This window comes from Gorilla gorilla, chromosome X (assembly GCF_029281585.2).
Source record: "Gorilla gorilla gorilla isolate KB3781 chromosome X, NHGRI_mGorGor1-v2.1_pri, whole genome shotgun sequence".
NCBI lineage: Eukaryota > Metazoa > Chordata > Mammalia > Primates > Hominidae > Gorilla > Gorilla gorilla.
In genome coordinates, this window is record NC_073247.2 from 166,378,967 (window position 1) to 166,394,823 (window position 15,857).

At 45.6% G+C, this 15,857-nt stretch overlaps 1 protein-coding gene and 2 non-coding genes across 3 annotated transcripts; all 3 read left to right on the forward strand.

Moving 5' to 3' along the window:
- The first annotated feature begins 1,168 nt into the window (after positions 1-1,168).
- On the forward strand, positions 1,169-15,195 carry DKC1 (dyskerin pseudouridine synthase 1). Its single transcript, XM_004065151.4, has 15 exons — positions 1,169-1,494; positions 3,435-3,502; positions 3,980-4,066; positions 4,440-4,531; positions 4,751-4,935; positions 5,531-5,595; positions 5,790-5,916; positions 6,828-6,958; positions 7,368-7,511; positions 8,948-9,068; positions 11,324-11,442; positions 12,098-12,201; positions 12,696-12,774; positions 13,688-13,825; positions 14,296-15,195. Exons 1-15 carry the CDS (start codon positions 1,236-1,238, stop codon positions 14,362-14,364), a joined length of 1,788 nt encoding a protein of 595 aa, XP_004065199.2. The 5' UTR covers positions 1,169-1,235; the 3' UTR covers positions 14,365-15,195.
- LOC115932535 (small nucleolar RNA SNORA36 family) lies at positions 7,054-7,185 on the forward strand. The gene has a single exon (XR_004068803.1). It is a non-coding gene; the product is annotated as a small nucleolar RNA SNORA36 family (small nucleolar RNA).
- LOC115932540 (small nucleolar RNA SNORA56) lies at positions 12,499-12,627 on the forward strand. The gene has a single exon (XR_004068808.1). It is a non-coding gene; the product is annotated as a small nucleolar RNA SNORA56 (small nucleolar RNA).
- Positions 15,196-15,857: the final 662 nt, after the last annotated feature.

The window sequence follows — 15,857 nt, forward strand, 5'->3', positions numbered from 1 at the left end:
TCAAATCAGTTCCCAGGGACTCAATTATGATAATGTGCCAGAGGCTTCCTTTGTTCTTTCCTTCCATTATCACCCTTAGTCCTTGAGTCAGGAAGCCCCTCTGGGAATTTATCCAGCTACCAATTGTGTTTATTAAAAGTACGGATTCAAGAACCGGGGAAAGAGCCACAGGGTGGCTGATAGTGAAAGGGACGTGGGCTGACTCCACTTCTGACCATTGGACCAAGTGGCATTCTACTTCCCCAGCGATTCACACAGGCTAGTGCAAGCCCCTGGTAAATGGCCACGGGTCCCACGAGAAGGGAGGAGGCAGGCTCAAAGTACACACTTGTAGCGTTACATGTGCCTGGCCTCACCTTTACAGGCTCACCTCACGGGCTCTGGCCTGTGGACTGACTAGATCTGGGAATTAGATGAGGCACCATGATTTCCCATTGTGGTGATTCAAGGCAGAATGCCTTTAGCCAGACCTAGAGTTACCGGGGTTATACAGATCATGATGGCTTACTACAGGACACTGTGATCAATTAGACACCACCAAAGATCCCTGGGGAGAAATCCGTTTGGTTCCAGCTTCCAGCCTTGCTGCCTATCATGATACCCAGGCTCATCCTGTTTCTATGAGATTTAGTGCCAGTGCTTTGTCTCTGCTGTTTGGCGTGAAGCCCGGTGGTAGAGTTCAAATTGAGGTGTGCTGTGAGCATAAACGCACACACCGGAAAGTCTTTGCGGGGACAAAAAAAAAAACCAATGTAAAATACCCCATTCATACTGTTGTGTTTTGCCTATATGTGGAAATGATAATATTTCGGATACGCTGGGTTAAAAAAATTCATTATAAATCATTTTCACCTTTTTCTTTTTACTCTTCTTTCATGTTGCTGCTGGAAAATTTAAAAGTCAACATGTGGCACGCACACTACTCCTATTGGCCATCTGCTCTAGCTGGATGGGAACTGCAAGCAGCAAAGGGCTTTCAACCTCTCCGAGCTTCAACATGTTCACTTATTCATCAGGACTGATCCAACAGCAACCTGAAAGGGTCGGTGCGAGAAAGCAAAGAAAGAGGTACTGTTTGCGGAGCGTTCAGCCGTGAGCCCAGGCGCAGGCGCGGAGCTAAACCCGGAGGTGAACCAGCTACAGCTGGGGCCACGCCCACAGACTCCGGGCTGTCGGGGCGGGCGGCACTCGCGCTTCCAGCCTGCGCCAACCAGGCTGGTTGAGGCTCGAAGCGCATGCGCGGTCTCGCCCTCCGTACTGGCCGAGCCAGCAAATCGCATTGCGCGGACGACCAGCGGGCGCCTCGGATTCCGCCCCCGGGATGGCCCCGCCCCCTCCCGCCCCGCGGCAAGGCACGCACAGGGCGGTGCGCGGGTGGGTGGGTCCTAGCAGCGCGGCCTGACGGGACCAAGGCGGCGGGAGTCTGCGGTCGTTGCCTCGGCTGTGGACCGGACGGCACGCACGCGGTGCAGGGTAACATGGCGGATGCGGAAGGTAAGGGCTGCAGGCTTCCGGGCCGTGCTAACTCGGGGCGACTCGGGGAACGGGGGTGGGGGGATGGTATCGGGGCCCGCGCACGCCTCCCTCTGGTTCCCGCCGGCGTGTCTTCACCGCCCGGCCTTAAGCCGGCCTTGTCGCTCGGCCCTGGCTCCATGGCAAGGGCGCGAGAGTGGGAGCCCCTCGCGGTGACTTGGCATGATGGGGCTCGGCCCTCTCACCTCCCTGGGGTCCGGGTCGCCGTCGAAAGACATCTGCCGTGCTGCCCACCCCGCGGTGGCGTGGGACGTGGCAGTGTCTGTGCTGCTGCCAGCCCGGACGCCGCCGTTACAGCTCCATGCGACTAGGGGAGCAAGGGTAGTGGAAACGGGCCGAGAAGAAAAGGAGCCGAGGGACCCCGGAGCAGGGATAGAGCTTCGAGTTGCAAGAAAGTTCTAGAGGCCACAAGCCCGCGGGGACAGTCGAGTGGTCGCTGATGGAACTTTCCGGCCCCCTGCGTGAGCGCTTCTGTGGGATGTTTAAGCTCTGCCATAGCCACGTGGTGAACCGGAAGGGAAGCCGACACGTGCAGTAGCCTACAGTCAGTTACGCAGCCATGCGAGCCATACATTTGGCCTTACACACCTTGTTTTCTCGCTTACCTACGGATATACGTTCTAAGAAATGGGTCGTTAGGCAATTTCATCATTGTGTGAACATCAGAGGGCTCTTACACAAACCTAGGTGGCATAGGCTACTACACACCTAGGCTGTATATGGTGTAGCGTATGGATCCTAGGCTTCAAACCTGGACAGCATGGTATTGTGCGGAATGCTGTAGGCAGTTGCGACACAGCGTCGAGAGTTTGTGTATTTAAACATGTCTAAGCAGAAAAAGGACAGTAAAAATATAGCACAGGGCCGGGTGCGGTGGCTCAGCCCTGTAATCCCAGCCCAGGCTGGCGGATCACCTGCGGTCAGGAGTTCAAGACCAGCCTGGCCAACATGGTGAAACCCCCGTCTCTACTAAAAATACAAAAAATTTAGGTGGGCGTGGTGGTACACGCCTGTAATCCCAGCTACTCGGGAGGCTGAGGCAGGAGAATTGCTTGAACCTGGAGAAGGAGGTTGCAGTGAGCCGAGTTCCTGCCACTGCACTCCAGCCTGGGGAAAGAGTGTGACCGTCTCAAAAAAAAAAAATATTTATATATATATATATATATAAATATAAATAAATATGTGTGTGTATATATGTATATTATATATGTATATATTATATGTATGTATATTATATATATGTATATTATATATATATAGTACACAAGGTTATAAGTGGTGCACCCGTAGAGGAGGGCACTTACCATGAATGGAGCTTGCTGAGCTGGAAGTTACCCTGGTTGAGTCGGTGACTGAATGTGAAGGCCTCAGACATTACACTACTGGAGACTTTATAATCTGTACACCTAGGCTACACTAAATTTATAAAAATATATTTTTCTTCAGAATAAATCAACCTTAGCTTACTGTAACTTTATAAACTTTTTACTTTGACTATTGTAATAATACTTAGCTTAAAACAAACACATTATTTAGCTGTACGTAAATATTTTCTCTGCTTATATCCTTATTTATAAGTTTTTAAAAATTTTTTAATTTTTTTCTTAAAAATTTTTTTTTTGTTAACTAAGACACAAACACAGCACACACAGTAGCCTTGACCTACACAGCGTCAGGATCATCAAGACATCACTAGGAGATAGGAATTTTTCAGCTCTGTTATAATCTTATGGGGGCCACCATCACTTACGCAGTCTGTCCTTGCAAAACATTATGTGGCATGTGACTGTAATTGTAGACCTAAAATCCATTTCCTACCTGCCCTAATTTCGGTCTTTATTTTAAACTCTTGTTTCATTTATTCTTGGGGAAAATTCCCAAATCCTGTGTTTGTTTTTTAGTAATTATTTTGCCAAAGAAACATAAGAAGAAAAAGGAGCGGAAGTCATTGCCAGAAGAAGATGTAGCCGTGAGTAGTAATGTGTTTGACTTCACTTTGACTAAAAAGAAAGTTTACTTCAATAACAAACTAAAGGAAAGAAGTGTTTTTAAAGGTTTCCAAGGAATGGGCCAGCATTGGTAGTCATTGTGTAGATTCGAAAAAGCACTGAAATGACACAGCCCCAGACAGTCCAAGTGTCCTTCAGGCATAGCTTACTAAATGGTGCTGGCCTTACCAACTGCTGTCTCTGAATTTGTCTTCCTTATGCCACCCACAGACCCGCCATCCCCCTTTCTCTTTAAATGTTTGGACCCATCTTAGTGGCATTTCACTTCCCCTCTGTACTCCTGGTTCATTTCTTCTCTGTCTTTCCCTTGGAGGTCCCAGTGAAAAGGCATAGGAAGCCTTGTTTTCTGTTTAAAAGGCATACATTTCCGTGGCAGTAATGGAATTGTTCAAAATCGGGTGGGAAGTTTAATAGGTTATATTTCTGTCCTGTCGAAGGAAATACAACACGCTGAAGAATTTCTTATCAAACCTGAATCCAAAGTTGCTAAGTTGGACACGTCTCAGTGGCCCCTTTTGCTAAAGGTATGTAGTTAAAATCGTGCATCAGGTGAATGCCTGCTTTTACGTTATTTCCAAGTGTTAAACGATTGAGAATGCTTACTGCTGGCATCCTTGACTTTGGGAAATGCCCACTGATACAGTTGAAAGCAGGATTCCTTAAGGTATCTGAAATGAAGAAACAAGTTTTTAAAAAATTTGCAGTGCGCTCAACACTGTTGTAGAATACATGTCCCCACAATGTTAAATTGCTACGTTTGTAAACAGTTCTCAGTTTTTGTACTTAGTCCATCTTGCAGACCTATGCCAGTTTGTGGGCCACACAGTGGTACTGACTCTTTTTTCACATGTGCTCACGACATGGTATTTTGTTTTGTGTTGTGTCGTTGCTTTGTAGAATTTTGATAAGCTGAATGTAAGGACAACACACTATACACCTCTTGCATGTGGTTCAAATCCTCTGAAGAGAGAGATTGGGGACTATATCAGGTAAGTGTTGGGAGGAGGCACTGTGCAAACTTACTTTCTTTTGAAAATGCTTTCACATCAGCTATTCAGGAAGGCAGTGGCATGCCAGAATAGCTTTGTCTTGAATATATAACCTGTACCCGCAGTGAATTATTTTTCTTTTTAACTCTTCAGATTTGTTGTTTCACTGGAGCATAAGAGTGGATGATACATTAATTTTTTTTTTTTTTTCCATTCCAGGACAGGTTTCATTAATCTTGACAAGCCCTCTAACCCGTCTTCCCATGAGGTGGTAGCCTGGATTCGACGGATACTTAGGGTGGAGAAGACAGGGCACAGTGGTACTCTGGATCCCAAGGTGACTGGTTGTTTAATCGTGTGCATAGAACGAGCCACTCGCTTGGTGAAGTCACAACAGAGTGCAGGTATGTGGGAGAGGGAGGGAAGGACTGGCTAGAGTGAAAAGCTTTCTGTATTTCCCTTCTATGTTTTGTCTGCTGGAAACTATTTCTTCATTAAGAAAAAAAAAATCCTAAAGCAAGGATATTGTTTTCGTTTCTGTGTACATTCTGTCCCCTGCCAGATCTTGGTGGTCCGCGCTTTTTGGAATTCCACATACTAAGCATGTATTCATCAAGCTGACTGGATCCATTTGTCCGGGTTCAGCTCTCAGCTTGTCACTCCAGGCTTCTCACTCTGTGCTACCGCTTCTGCCTAAAGTATCCTTCGTTCATTTTTATCTGAGAAAAGCCTGCTTATCTTGCAAGGCTTTTTCCACGCAGCTTCTACACTGGGTACTCCCAACTGTCCCTGTTAGTACATTGAATTCCCAGTGAGAAAGTGTCTTCATTCTTTCCCACATCATCACCATGAAATCTCTCTTAATGCAAATTTTATAGAAACACAAGGTCAAACTGCCGCTTTTCCTGCTGTGCAAAATGGGAGTGACTGAGCATATAAGAAATATGGAAAACAGAAAACTCAGTGGCCACACCTGACTACTCTTTTGTCATTTTTCAGGCAAAGAGTATGTGGGGATTGTCCGGCTGCACAATGCTATTGAAGGGGGGACCCAGCTTTCTAGGGTAAGTCTGCAATTGTAGGGAGGACACCCTTTGTTGACTTGGATCTCTGAGCCCCTAAACATCTGGAGATGGGTTAGCTGTCCTGACTGACTCCATTTGTCCCCTTTTCAGTCGGCTGCCGCAGCCAGTCTGGACCAGTGACTGCACATGTACATTCTGATGAGGTGTTTGTTTTCATTTGTGTTTGTTCTTAGGCCCTAGAAACATTGACAGGTGCCTTATTCCAGCGACCCCCACTTATTGCTGCAGTAAAGAGGCAGCTCCGAGTGAGGACCATCTACGAGAGCAAAATGATTGAATACGATCCTGAAAGAAGATTAGGTGAGTCATTAGGCCTGTGAGTGGGTATGAACACATTCTTCAGGATTCTGTTCTCTTATTAAAAGTAGATGCCCTTGAAGTTGAAGGCTTTCTGAAACCTGCCCTACAGCTGGGATATTGTCTGTGGGCGATAGTTTTTGTTATCTTTTGTTGAAAAAGTGAACAGTGCCTAGTAAAGTGAGATGGCTTTTACACCTTTTATGATGACTGCTTCTGCTGGAATTGAAATGTTTTCATTCTGCATTTGTGTAGTTCGGTGCTTTGTTCAAAGGTAAGCGTTTTCACCAAAGTATGTTTTGCATGTGTTTTTTATTTGTTGCAATTTTGACTGCTTAGAAGTTTCTGTTGTCAGAAGTAAATTTAAGACAATGCCAATTTTCCTCCCATCCATGAAAGATACCATGCTGAATATACCTGCAACTTAAGTGTTAAAAATTCTGCTAATATCAGAATTACAGATCTTTTTTTTTTTTTTTTTGAGACGGAGTCTTGCTCTGTCGCCCAGGCTGGAGTGCGGTGGCACGATCTCGGCTCACTGCAAACTCTGTCTCCCGGGTTCACACCATTTTCCTGCCGCAGCCTCCCAAGTAGCTGGGACTATAGGCGCCCGCCATCATGCCCGGCTAATTTTTTGTACATTTAGTAGAGACGGGGTTTCACCATGTTAGCCAGGATGGTCTTGATCTCCTGACCTCGTGATCCACCCGCCTCTGCCTCCCAAAGTGCTGGAATTACAGGCGTGAGCCACCGTGCCTGGCCAGAATTACAGGTCTTTACAGCAAATGCTTATATTTTAAGAAGTGTGTCTGTCACCTCTAGTCTTGGTGGCTCAGATGAAGGATAACTGCATTTCTTAACCAGTGATGTATTTACAGTAGGTGCTGCTTTTCTTTTGTGTGTGTGTATCTTAGGAATCTTTTGGGTGAGTTGTGAGGCTGGCACCTACATTCGGACATTATGTGTGCACCTTGGTTTGTTATTGGGAGTTGGTGGTCAGATGCAGGAGCTTCGGAGGGTTCGTTCTGGAGTCATGAGTGAAAAGGTACGTGTTACGGGGCTAGAAGTTTTAGAGCTGGTTCTTACCATCTGCCAGCCTTTGATGGCACTCCACTTGCTTCATGTCGTGGGAAAGATGCTTTCCAAAGTGTTGAGTTCAGTCCAGGGCAGCTTCCCTGTTCTGTTAATTAAACTTTGGGACATTAAAATGGGCTAAGGGAGATGATTGGGTAGAAAGTATTATTCTATTCATTTGCCTCCCAGCCTACAAAAATGCCTGCTTGGGATCTAATACTTCAACGGTTAAAGATGCCTGGAAGAGCCAGGACTGAAGAGGCTGAAGACATAATGAGCTTGGACTAGTAAACAAGTGACATTCAGTTTTAGGAAGTTTGGGGTCTGATGGGCTGAGATACAAATAAACTGAATTATTTTCATACATGGCTGCTTTTCAGGACCACATGGTGACAATGCATGATGTGCTTGATGCTCAGTGGCTGTATGATAACCACAAGGATGAGAGTTACCTGCGGCGAGTTGTTTACCCTTTGGAAAAGCTGTTGACATCTCATAAACGGCTGGTTATGAAAGACAGTGCAGTAAGTTCCGGGTTAGGAGTTTATATTTGGACAGAATGTACTCCAAAGATGAGGCTTGCTCTTTTTATTGTTTTTCTTGGGTTTTATTTTATTTTTTTCAAGTCCAAACCAAGTATATTAATTTAAAGTAAAAGTTTAATGGTAGGCATACTTAAAAATAAGGCACATTAGGCCAGGCACAGTGGCTGATGCGTATAATCCCAGCACTTTGGCAGGCTGAGGCAAGAGGATCACTTGAGTCCGGGAAGGAGTTTGAGACCAGCTTGAGCCCAGGAGATCAAGGCTGTGAGCTGTGTTTTTATGATGATCAGAGAGTTGGCCTTTTATAAATTAAAACATTGTCTTTTTCTCTAACTTGAGGGATAAAAATTTCTGGATATTTAAAATGTTTGTAGCTGGTAATTATTTATATTCAAATCTTGTATAGATGTTCACATTTTTTGTATGTGTATAGGCTGTAATAAATACTGAAAGATGGCACCATAATAGTTGAAAAAACTCAGTCACAAAACAGTGGACAACATAAATGTGATGTCCTCTCCTTATCAAACCATTGGCTTCTGGGTGAATGTAAAGGGAGGGGAGAATGATCAAAAGAGGTCTAGGTGAGTGGAGATGGTATGAGGCAGATGGGTCCATTGAACCTCTGGAGAGGTAGCCTTAACTTGTACCCACTGACCTATAAATTCTGCACCAAGACTTTTGTGTGATTGGTTCAACAGGCCTCAGTAATCTTGTTTTCAAGTTCTTTAAGAGCCTGTTATTGCCTGGATCTCCAGTAAATCTGTTCTTTCTCCTCATAAGGAGGAGAGAGGAGTAATTAAGGAATGCCAAGGCTATTTTTATGTTTAAAATGAAAATATGGACCACGTGCGGTAGCTCACACCCATAATCCCAGCACTTTGGGAGGCCGGGCCAGGCAAATTGCTTGAGCTCAGGAGTTTGAGACCAGCCTGGGCAATATGGTGAAACCCTGTCTCTATTAAAAATACAAAAATTAGCTGGGCGTGGTGGCACGTGCCTGTAATCCCACCTCCTTGGGAGGCTGAGAATCACTTGAACTCGGGAGATGGAGGTTGCAGTGAGCCGAGAACGTGCCACTGCACTCCACCCTGGACGACAGAGGGAGGTTCTGCCTGAAAATTAAAAAAAAAGAAAAAAAGAAAATACTTGTGAGTCTCTAGAACCTGAAAACCTGAAAGTCTTCTTTACTACTTTTGAGTCATGTGTGTAAAGTGCGGAGAGTGGTACCTAGCACAGTGAGGTGGCTGTTGCTCTTCTGAGTCCCTTCATGCCCCTTGCAGCTAGTGGGCTATAAGTGCCATCCCTGTTTCCTGGTGTCAGGCTCCACTCCCTTGTTGTCCTCCTTTACTCTGGTGTGGGAGTTGGGTGGAGGGCAGCAGCTGGGCCCCTTACACTTGGTGCCATCTCTGCAGGTAAATGCCATCTGCTATGGGGCCAAGATCATGCTTCCAGGTGTTCTTCGATATGAGGATGGCATTGAGGTCAATCAGGAGATTGTGGTTATCACCACCAAAGGAGAAGCAATCTGCATGGGTAAGAGGGGATGTTTATTTTTTAAATTGTAAATGTTTGTGGGTATATACTAGGTGTATATATTTATGGGGTTCATGAGATGTTTTGATACAGGCATGCAATACATAATCACATCATGGAGAATGGGGCATCCATCTTAAGCATTTATCCTTTGTGTTACAAACAATCCTATTTTACTGTTAGTTATTTATCACCTTAGTTATTTTAAAATATACACTTAAGTTATTATTGATTACAGTCACCCTGTTGTGCTATTAAATAGTAGGTCTTACTCATCTTGTTCATTCTTTTGGTTTTTTGGTGGTGGTGGGTTTTTGTTTTTTTTTTGAGACAGTCTTGCTCTTTTCGCCCAGGCTGGAGTGCAGAGATGTGACCTCGGCTCACTGCAACTTCTGCTTCCCAGGTTCAGGCGATTCTCGTGCCTCAGCCTTCCGAGTAGCTAGGTTTACAGGTGCACACCACGACACCTGGCTAATTTTTTGTATTTTTAGTAGAGACGGGGTTTTGTCATGTTGGTCAGGCTGGTCTTGAACTTCTGACCTCAGGTGATCTGCCCTCCCAAAGTGCTGGGATTACAGGTGTGAGCCACCATGCCGGGCCTGATTTTCTTTTTTTTTTTTTTTGTACCCATTAACCATCCCTACCTCCCTGCCAGCCCCCCACTACCCTCCCAGTCTCTGGTAACCATTCTTTTACTCTTCTCTGTCCATGAGTTCCATTGTTTCGATTCTTAGCTCCCACAAATAACTGAGAACATGCAATGTTTGTCTTTCTGTGACTGGCCGATTACACTTAATATAACGATCTTAAGTTCCATCCATGTTGTTGGAAATGACAGGATCTCATTCTTTTTTAAGGCTGAATAGTAATCCGTCGTGTATATGTACCACATTTTCTTCATCCATTTATCTGTCGATGGGCACTTCGGTTGCTTCCAAATCTTGGCTACTGTGATCTCTTTGATAACACTGATTTCCTTTATTTGGGGTATATACCCAGCAGTGGGATTGCTGGATCCTATGGTAGCTCAATTTAGTTTTTCGAGGAACCTCCAAACTGTTCTTCGTAGTGGTTATACTAATTTACATTCCCACCAACAATGTACAAAGGTTCCCTTTTCTCCACATCCTTGCCAGCATTTGTCATTGCCTGTCTTTTGGATATAAACCATTTTAACTGGAGTGAAATGATATTTCATTGTAGTTTTGATTTGCATTTCTCTCGTGATCAGCGTTGAGCACCTTTTCATATGCCTGTTTGCCATTTATTTGTCTTCTTTTGAGAAGTGTCTGTTCAAATCTTTTGCCTGTTTTTTGATCAGATTATTAGATTTTTTTTTCCTATAGTGCTGAGTTCCTTATATATTCTGGTTATTAATCCCTTGTCAGATGGGTAGTTTGCGGATATTTTCTCCCATTCTTATGCATATGGATATCTAGTTTTCCCAGCACCATTTATGGAAGAGACTGGTTTTTACCCAGTGTATGTTCTTGGCACCTTTGTCAAAAATGAGTTAAATGTAGGTGTGTGCATTTGTTTCTGGGTTCCTTATTCTGTTCCATTGGTTTATGTGCCTGTTTTTATGCCAGTACCATACTGTTTTGGTTACTGTAGCTCTATACTATAATTTGAAGTCAGGTAATGTGATTCCTCCAGGTTTGTTCTTTTTGCTTAGGATAGCTTTGGCTATTTTGAGTCTTTTGTGGTTCCATATAAAGTACCAGTGTTTTTTAACTTGTGAAAGCTTAGCTACTGTTGGATTGTCTCTTAAGACTTTAAATGCTCTGCGCACCCTCTTAGTGAATGAACCTTAGAGCTATTCATTTAATGGGTCTAATTTGTACCAGAAGTAAGCATGTCATCAGGATTCCTTAGCTCTGTGAGCAGGCAAGGCAGCCACGGCCTATGGACAGCAGCAGAAAAGGAATCCTTAAAACTTCAAAGGTTCTGTGGCTCCAAAGGGAGTGTGCATGCCATTCCTATAGACGTCTTGAGCTGCAAGCCTGTTATGTGTATCGTTAGGTGCTTTGGTTAGGTGTTTTTTAACTTCAGAAGTTTAACGTCATTTCAAAGGCTTCCTTCTCATAATGGAGTATTTCCTCCATATGCACATCCTGAGCAAAGGTAACCCCAATTAAAGTAGTAGCTCAGAGTTTTAAAAGTTTTAAAGTGGCATACAACAGTAGAATTGGGGCTCATCAATTATCAATTCTTTACCCCTTCAAATAATTCTTTTCTTTATTCAATGCCTGTAGCTATTGCATTAATGACCACAGCGGTCATCTCTACCTGCGACCATGGTATAGTAGCCAAGATCAAGAGAGTGATCATGGAGAGAGACACTTACCCTCGGAAGTGGGGTTTAGGTCCAAAGGTAAGTGGTACTGGGTTGCGTGCCCTGCCGGGTTCTTTTGTTTGGCATTGTTGAATACTTGGGCAGCTCTTGGTGTGTTTCACCACCACAGCCTTGTATTGTGCTGGGCTCTGGGTTGTCAATGAGTGGAAACAGGCCCTGTCTTGGGCCTTAGAGATTTCAGTCTAATGAGGGGAAACAGTTGGGCATTACTCACATAATCACACAGTGGAATGGCAAATTTCATGCACGTTAGTGGCTACCAAGGAGTGCAGAGAGGTGTCTGTCACCTGGAGTGTCCACAGTGGTCAAGGAGTCTGGTCAAGGGATTGTCTGTTAAGCCACACCGGTGTGAAGAGTGGGTTAGGTGTTGGTGAAGTGAAGAGGGGAGGGGAGAGTTCAGGACATTGGGAGCAAGCAGCATGTGCAAAGGCAAAAGAGTAGAGTGGCTGCGGTGGGGATGTATGTCTGCAGAGGCTCTCACTAATAAGGTTTGTGATCTTCAACAAGTCCTGTGTGTGTTGGAGTTAGTGGGCAAATTCTGAATGCTCTGGAGAGGAGTTTGAGGCCCTGCTGAGAATACACCAGGGAGGAACCTTGTTCTATTCTTTGTAGTCACCATGCCCGCTTCCAGCATTGACACCATTCTAATGTTGACGCCTTGATGTTCCACCAGGCAAGTCAGAAGAAGCTGATGATCAAGCAGGGCCTTCTGGACAAGCATGGGAAGCCCACAGACAGCACACCTGCCACCTGGAAGCAGGAGTATGTTGACTACAGGTGAGGGCAGGATGTTTCAGAGCCAGGGGTGGGTAGAGACGGCACACTTGCTGCCTTGATGCAGGAGTATGTCAACAACAGGTGAGGATGGGAAGGTAGAGAGAGCCCACTTGCCATCTGGACGCAGGAGTACATGGACAACAGGTGAGGAACAGGTGAGCATGGAGGTTGTAGAGCCCAGGGGAGGGGGAGTCACTTGGTTTGGGGCAAACTTGCTAAATGCAGGACCACAGGATCCAGCTCTTCGGCTCCCGTGAGATTTTGGCTGCCCAGGCCAGTTAGGGGTGTGGGCCTGCACGGCAGACAGTTATCCCTTTCTAGTCTGGCTCGTGGGACTCTAGAGGGAGTCAGTCTGCAACAGTAAGTGGTGAGTTCTTCTGTCCAGCGTCAGTATTTTGATGGTGGCTTTAGACTTGCCAGATAACACTACATAACATCAGTACTGCCCTGGAAAGCCATTCAGTGCATTTGACCTATTGCTACCTCTTTTTCAGTGAGTCTGCCAAAAAAGAGGTGGTTGCTGAAGTGGTAAAAGCCCCGCAGGTAGTTGCCGAAGCAGCAAAAACTGCGAAGGTGAGTGGCATGCTGTCCTCAGTTTGGAATGTGCTTAGGGAGATAATCCTAAGAGGCACTGGCATTCGTCTTACTTTGTGACTGTCCGCAGTCCAGCCATATATGCTAGCATCAGAGGTGCAGCGCATACACAGGTAATGCTGCCTCATACCCTGGGGTGCTTGTTTGGGCTCTGCAGGCTCCTCTGATTTGTATTCTCTGTTGTATCTGCTGGGAGGAGGAATGTGGGCTCAGGAATCAGATCGGCCTCGACTCCTACCTCAGCTATGGCAGCAACACAGTGATAGAATGGGTGGTGGTGTGTGTGTCAATTCTGGACCCCGCCCTGGGTCAAATGGTAGGACAGATGTGTTGAAATCAGAGGCCATGGCTGTTGGACACTCGAGGCCATACAAAATTCAGCAGAGAGCAGAATTGCATCTTAACCTGGCACCACCCAGTGTTGAAAGAGTCAGTCAAGCATGGGTTGGCAACTCCACCCCATGGAGCTGCTGGCATTAGAGCATAGAATGACAGGTCTGCACTCAGAAACCGGGGGCGGTACTGAGTATCCTGCACAGGCTGTGTGGGAGGAGCTTCTGACTTGTCAGATGTGAACTCCTGCTTTGCCTGCTTTCTGTGAGAGGTCCTTGCAGTCATGAGAGAAACAGCTCCTCCGGGCCTTTCCACCCCAAGCCCCGTGCTGCTGCTGTGCTCCTTCTCTTGTGCCTGCCTCAACGCTTCTTGGATTTGGGGGATGAGACTGTCTTCAAATCCTCAGTAAACTAAGGCCCTGTCCGGGTTTGTGGTCAGAAAATGTCCTGTTAGATTCAATTGGGATCTTTCTTGGTGCCTTGCTACCTTTTGACTCACTGAACCTTTCTTGTCCATTATTGCCCAAGATCTAACACTTAACCAATTGCTTTCATCTCAGCGGAAGCGAGAGAGTGAGAGTGAAAGTGACGAGACTCCTCCAGCAGCTCCTCAGTTGATCAAGAAGGAAAAGAAGAAGAGTAAGAAGGACAAGAAGGCCAAAGCTGGCCTGGAGAGCGGGGCCGAGCCTGGAGATGGGGTGTGTGGAAACACGTTCAGGTTCTTTGGGCTGGCTTAGTCCCTGCGTGGGGAAAGAATTACCCAGGTGGTACCAGCTTTGTTACTCTTCTTGGAGGAGCTGTGGCCTGGGGGTGGGATGCCACCGAGTACCTTTAGTGCTTCCCCATGTTCCTGGAGTGCTTTTGCCCTCCCTGTGGAATGGACAGATAGAGGCACCCGACCTCTACCACTTATACTTAGAGCTCCATTGATGGTGGGTGGAGAGGATGTGTAGGATGGTGATCTGAATGTTTCCACTTCCAAAAGTAGACCACTAGGGTGTCACTGAAAGGTTTACAGAACTTTGTGTCACATGCAGCATTTAACCCAAAATATCCTTACAGGTCCTGAAAAAGGCTTGACTGTGGACCTTTACCACATTTCCTTCTGGGAGAGTCATAGCTTTGTTAGTGGATGGTATCTGTGAGCTTTCGTTCTCTTTCTTTCTAGGACAGTGATACCACCAAGAAGAAGAAGAAGAAGAAGAAAGCAAAAGAGGTAGAATTGGTTTCTGAGTAGTGAAGGCCACTTGAAGCATTGTGTCCAGCTGGAGGAGAAACTAAAGCCTTACTGAGAAAACATGTTATAGATCCTTTTGTTGCTGAGAGAGTGGAACATAGGTCCTAGACAGGGTGAAGAGTTCTGGCACATTTTAGCTGCTACTTTGAGACCTCAGTGATGTTACCTGGTGTGGTCATCCCATCTTGTCCTGTTTTAAGGATATGGGTGGTGAAAGGTGAAAGAGGCAGAGTTTACCCCAGTGACTTCTCTGTTTGAGTTGGGAAGCCTCACCTTCAGACCCAGTAACTGTCCGCAGCTGTCTGCTAGTGGTTGTCTTAACATCGTAGTGCTAGTTTGCATTTTTTTTAATCCCCTCTGTTTAAAAGGTTTGTAAAACAAAAACAAAAAACTAAGTCTGCTCAGTGAAATGCTGTAGAACCCTAAATAAGTGGTAGAAGAGTGTCACTGAATTTTGTCTCTGAATTCAGTATAACTGAGTTTTGTCCATGCTGGTGTCTGGGTTATAGGCCTGATGGGCCTGGTAGTTTTCCATCTTGTTCTGGCCTAGAGGTCAGTCCTTTGCACTTCCTCAAAGCTTGTGTACAGTGCTCACCTAAATCCATCTGACTACTTGTTCCTGTGCCCTCTTGTTTTAGGCCTCGTTTACTTTTAAAAAATGAAATTGTTCATTGCTGGGAGAAGAATGTTGTAATTTTTACTTATTAAAGTCAACTTGTTAAGTTTTTTATGTATTCCTGTTGGGTTTTCTTGTTGGATCTCATGCTAGCAGAGCAAAAATTGTAAAATATTTTGATTAAAAATCTAGGGACCGTTATGTCCTATTTGAAATGTGATGCTTTTATGTTTGTTTTCTGGTTTTTACATTTTTGTTCTGTATCTTACACAATCCACCTTGGGCCCTGTCATCTGATGTGAGATCAAGTACTCCAGAGGCAGTGAATTACCACAAAACCACTGCTCTCTAGAAGAACAGAGGAGAGGGTTAATGTATTTATACATAGTGGGCCTGGCAGGAGGGGGGCAGGGTGAGTCGGGAGAAGGAAGCTGAGGGCGGGGACATGCAGGAATCTGAAGGCCTTGGTGACAGATTAGTGGAAGAAAGGTCTAGGGTTGCTTCCAATTTGGTATTAAGAACCAAGAAAGGCCGGGTGCAGTGGCTCACACCTATAATCCCAGTGCTTTGGGAGGCTGAGGCGGGCAGATCACCCGAGGTCAGGAGTTTGAGACCAGCCTGGCCAACATGGCAAAACCCATCTCTACTAAAAATACAAAAATTAGCAAGGTGTGGTGGCGTGCGCCTGTAATCCCAGCTACTCGGGAGGCTGAGGCAGGAGAATCCCCTGGAACCTGGGAGGTGGAGGTTGCAGTGAGCCGAGATCCTGCCACTGCACTCCAGCCTGGCAAAACAGACTGTCTCAAAAAAAAAAAAAAAAAAAAAAACAAAAGCAGTGCTCTTGGATGCAGCGAGGAGAGGCCCTGAGCTGTAGCCA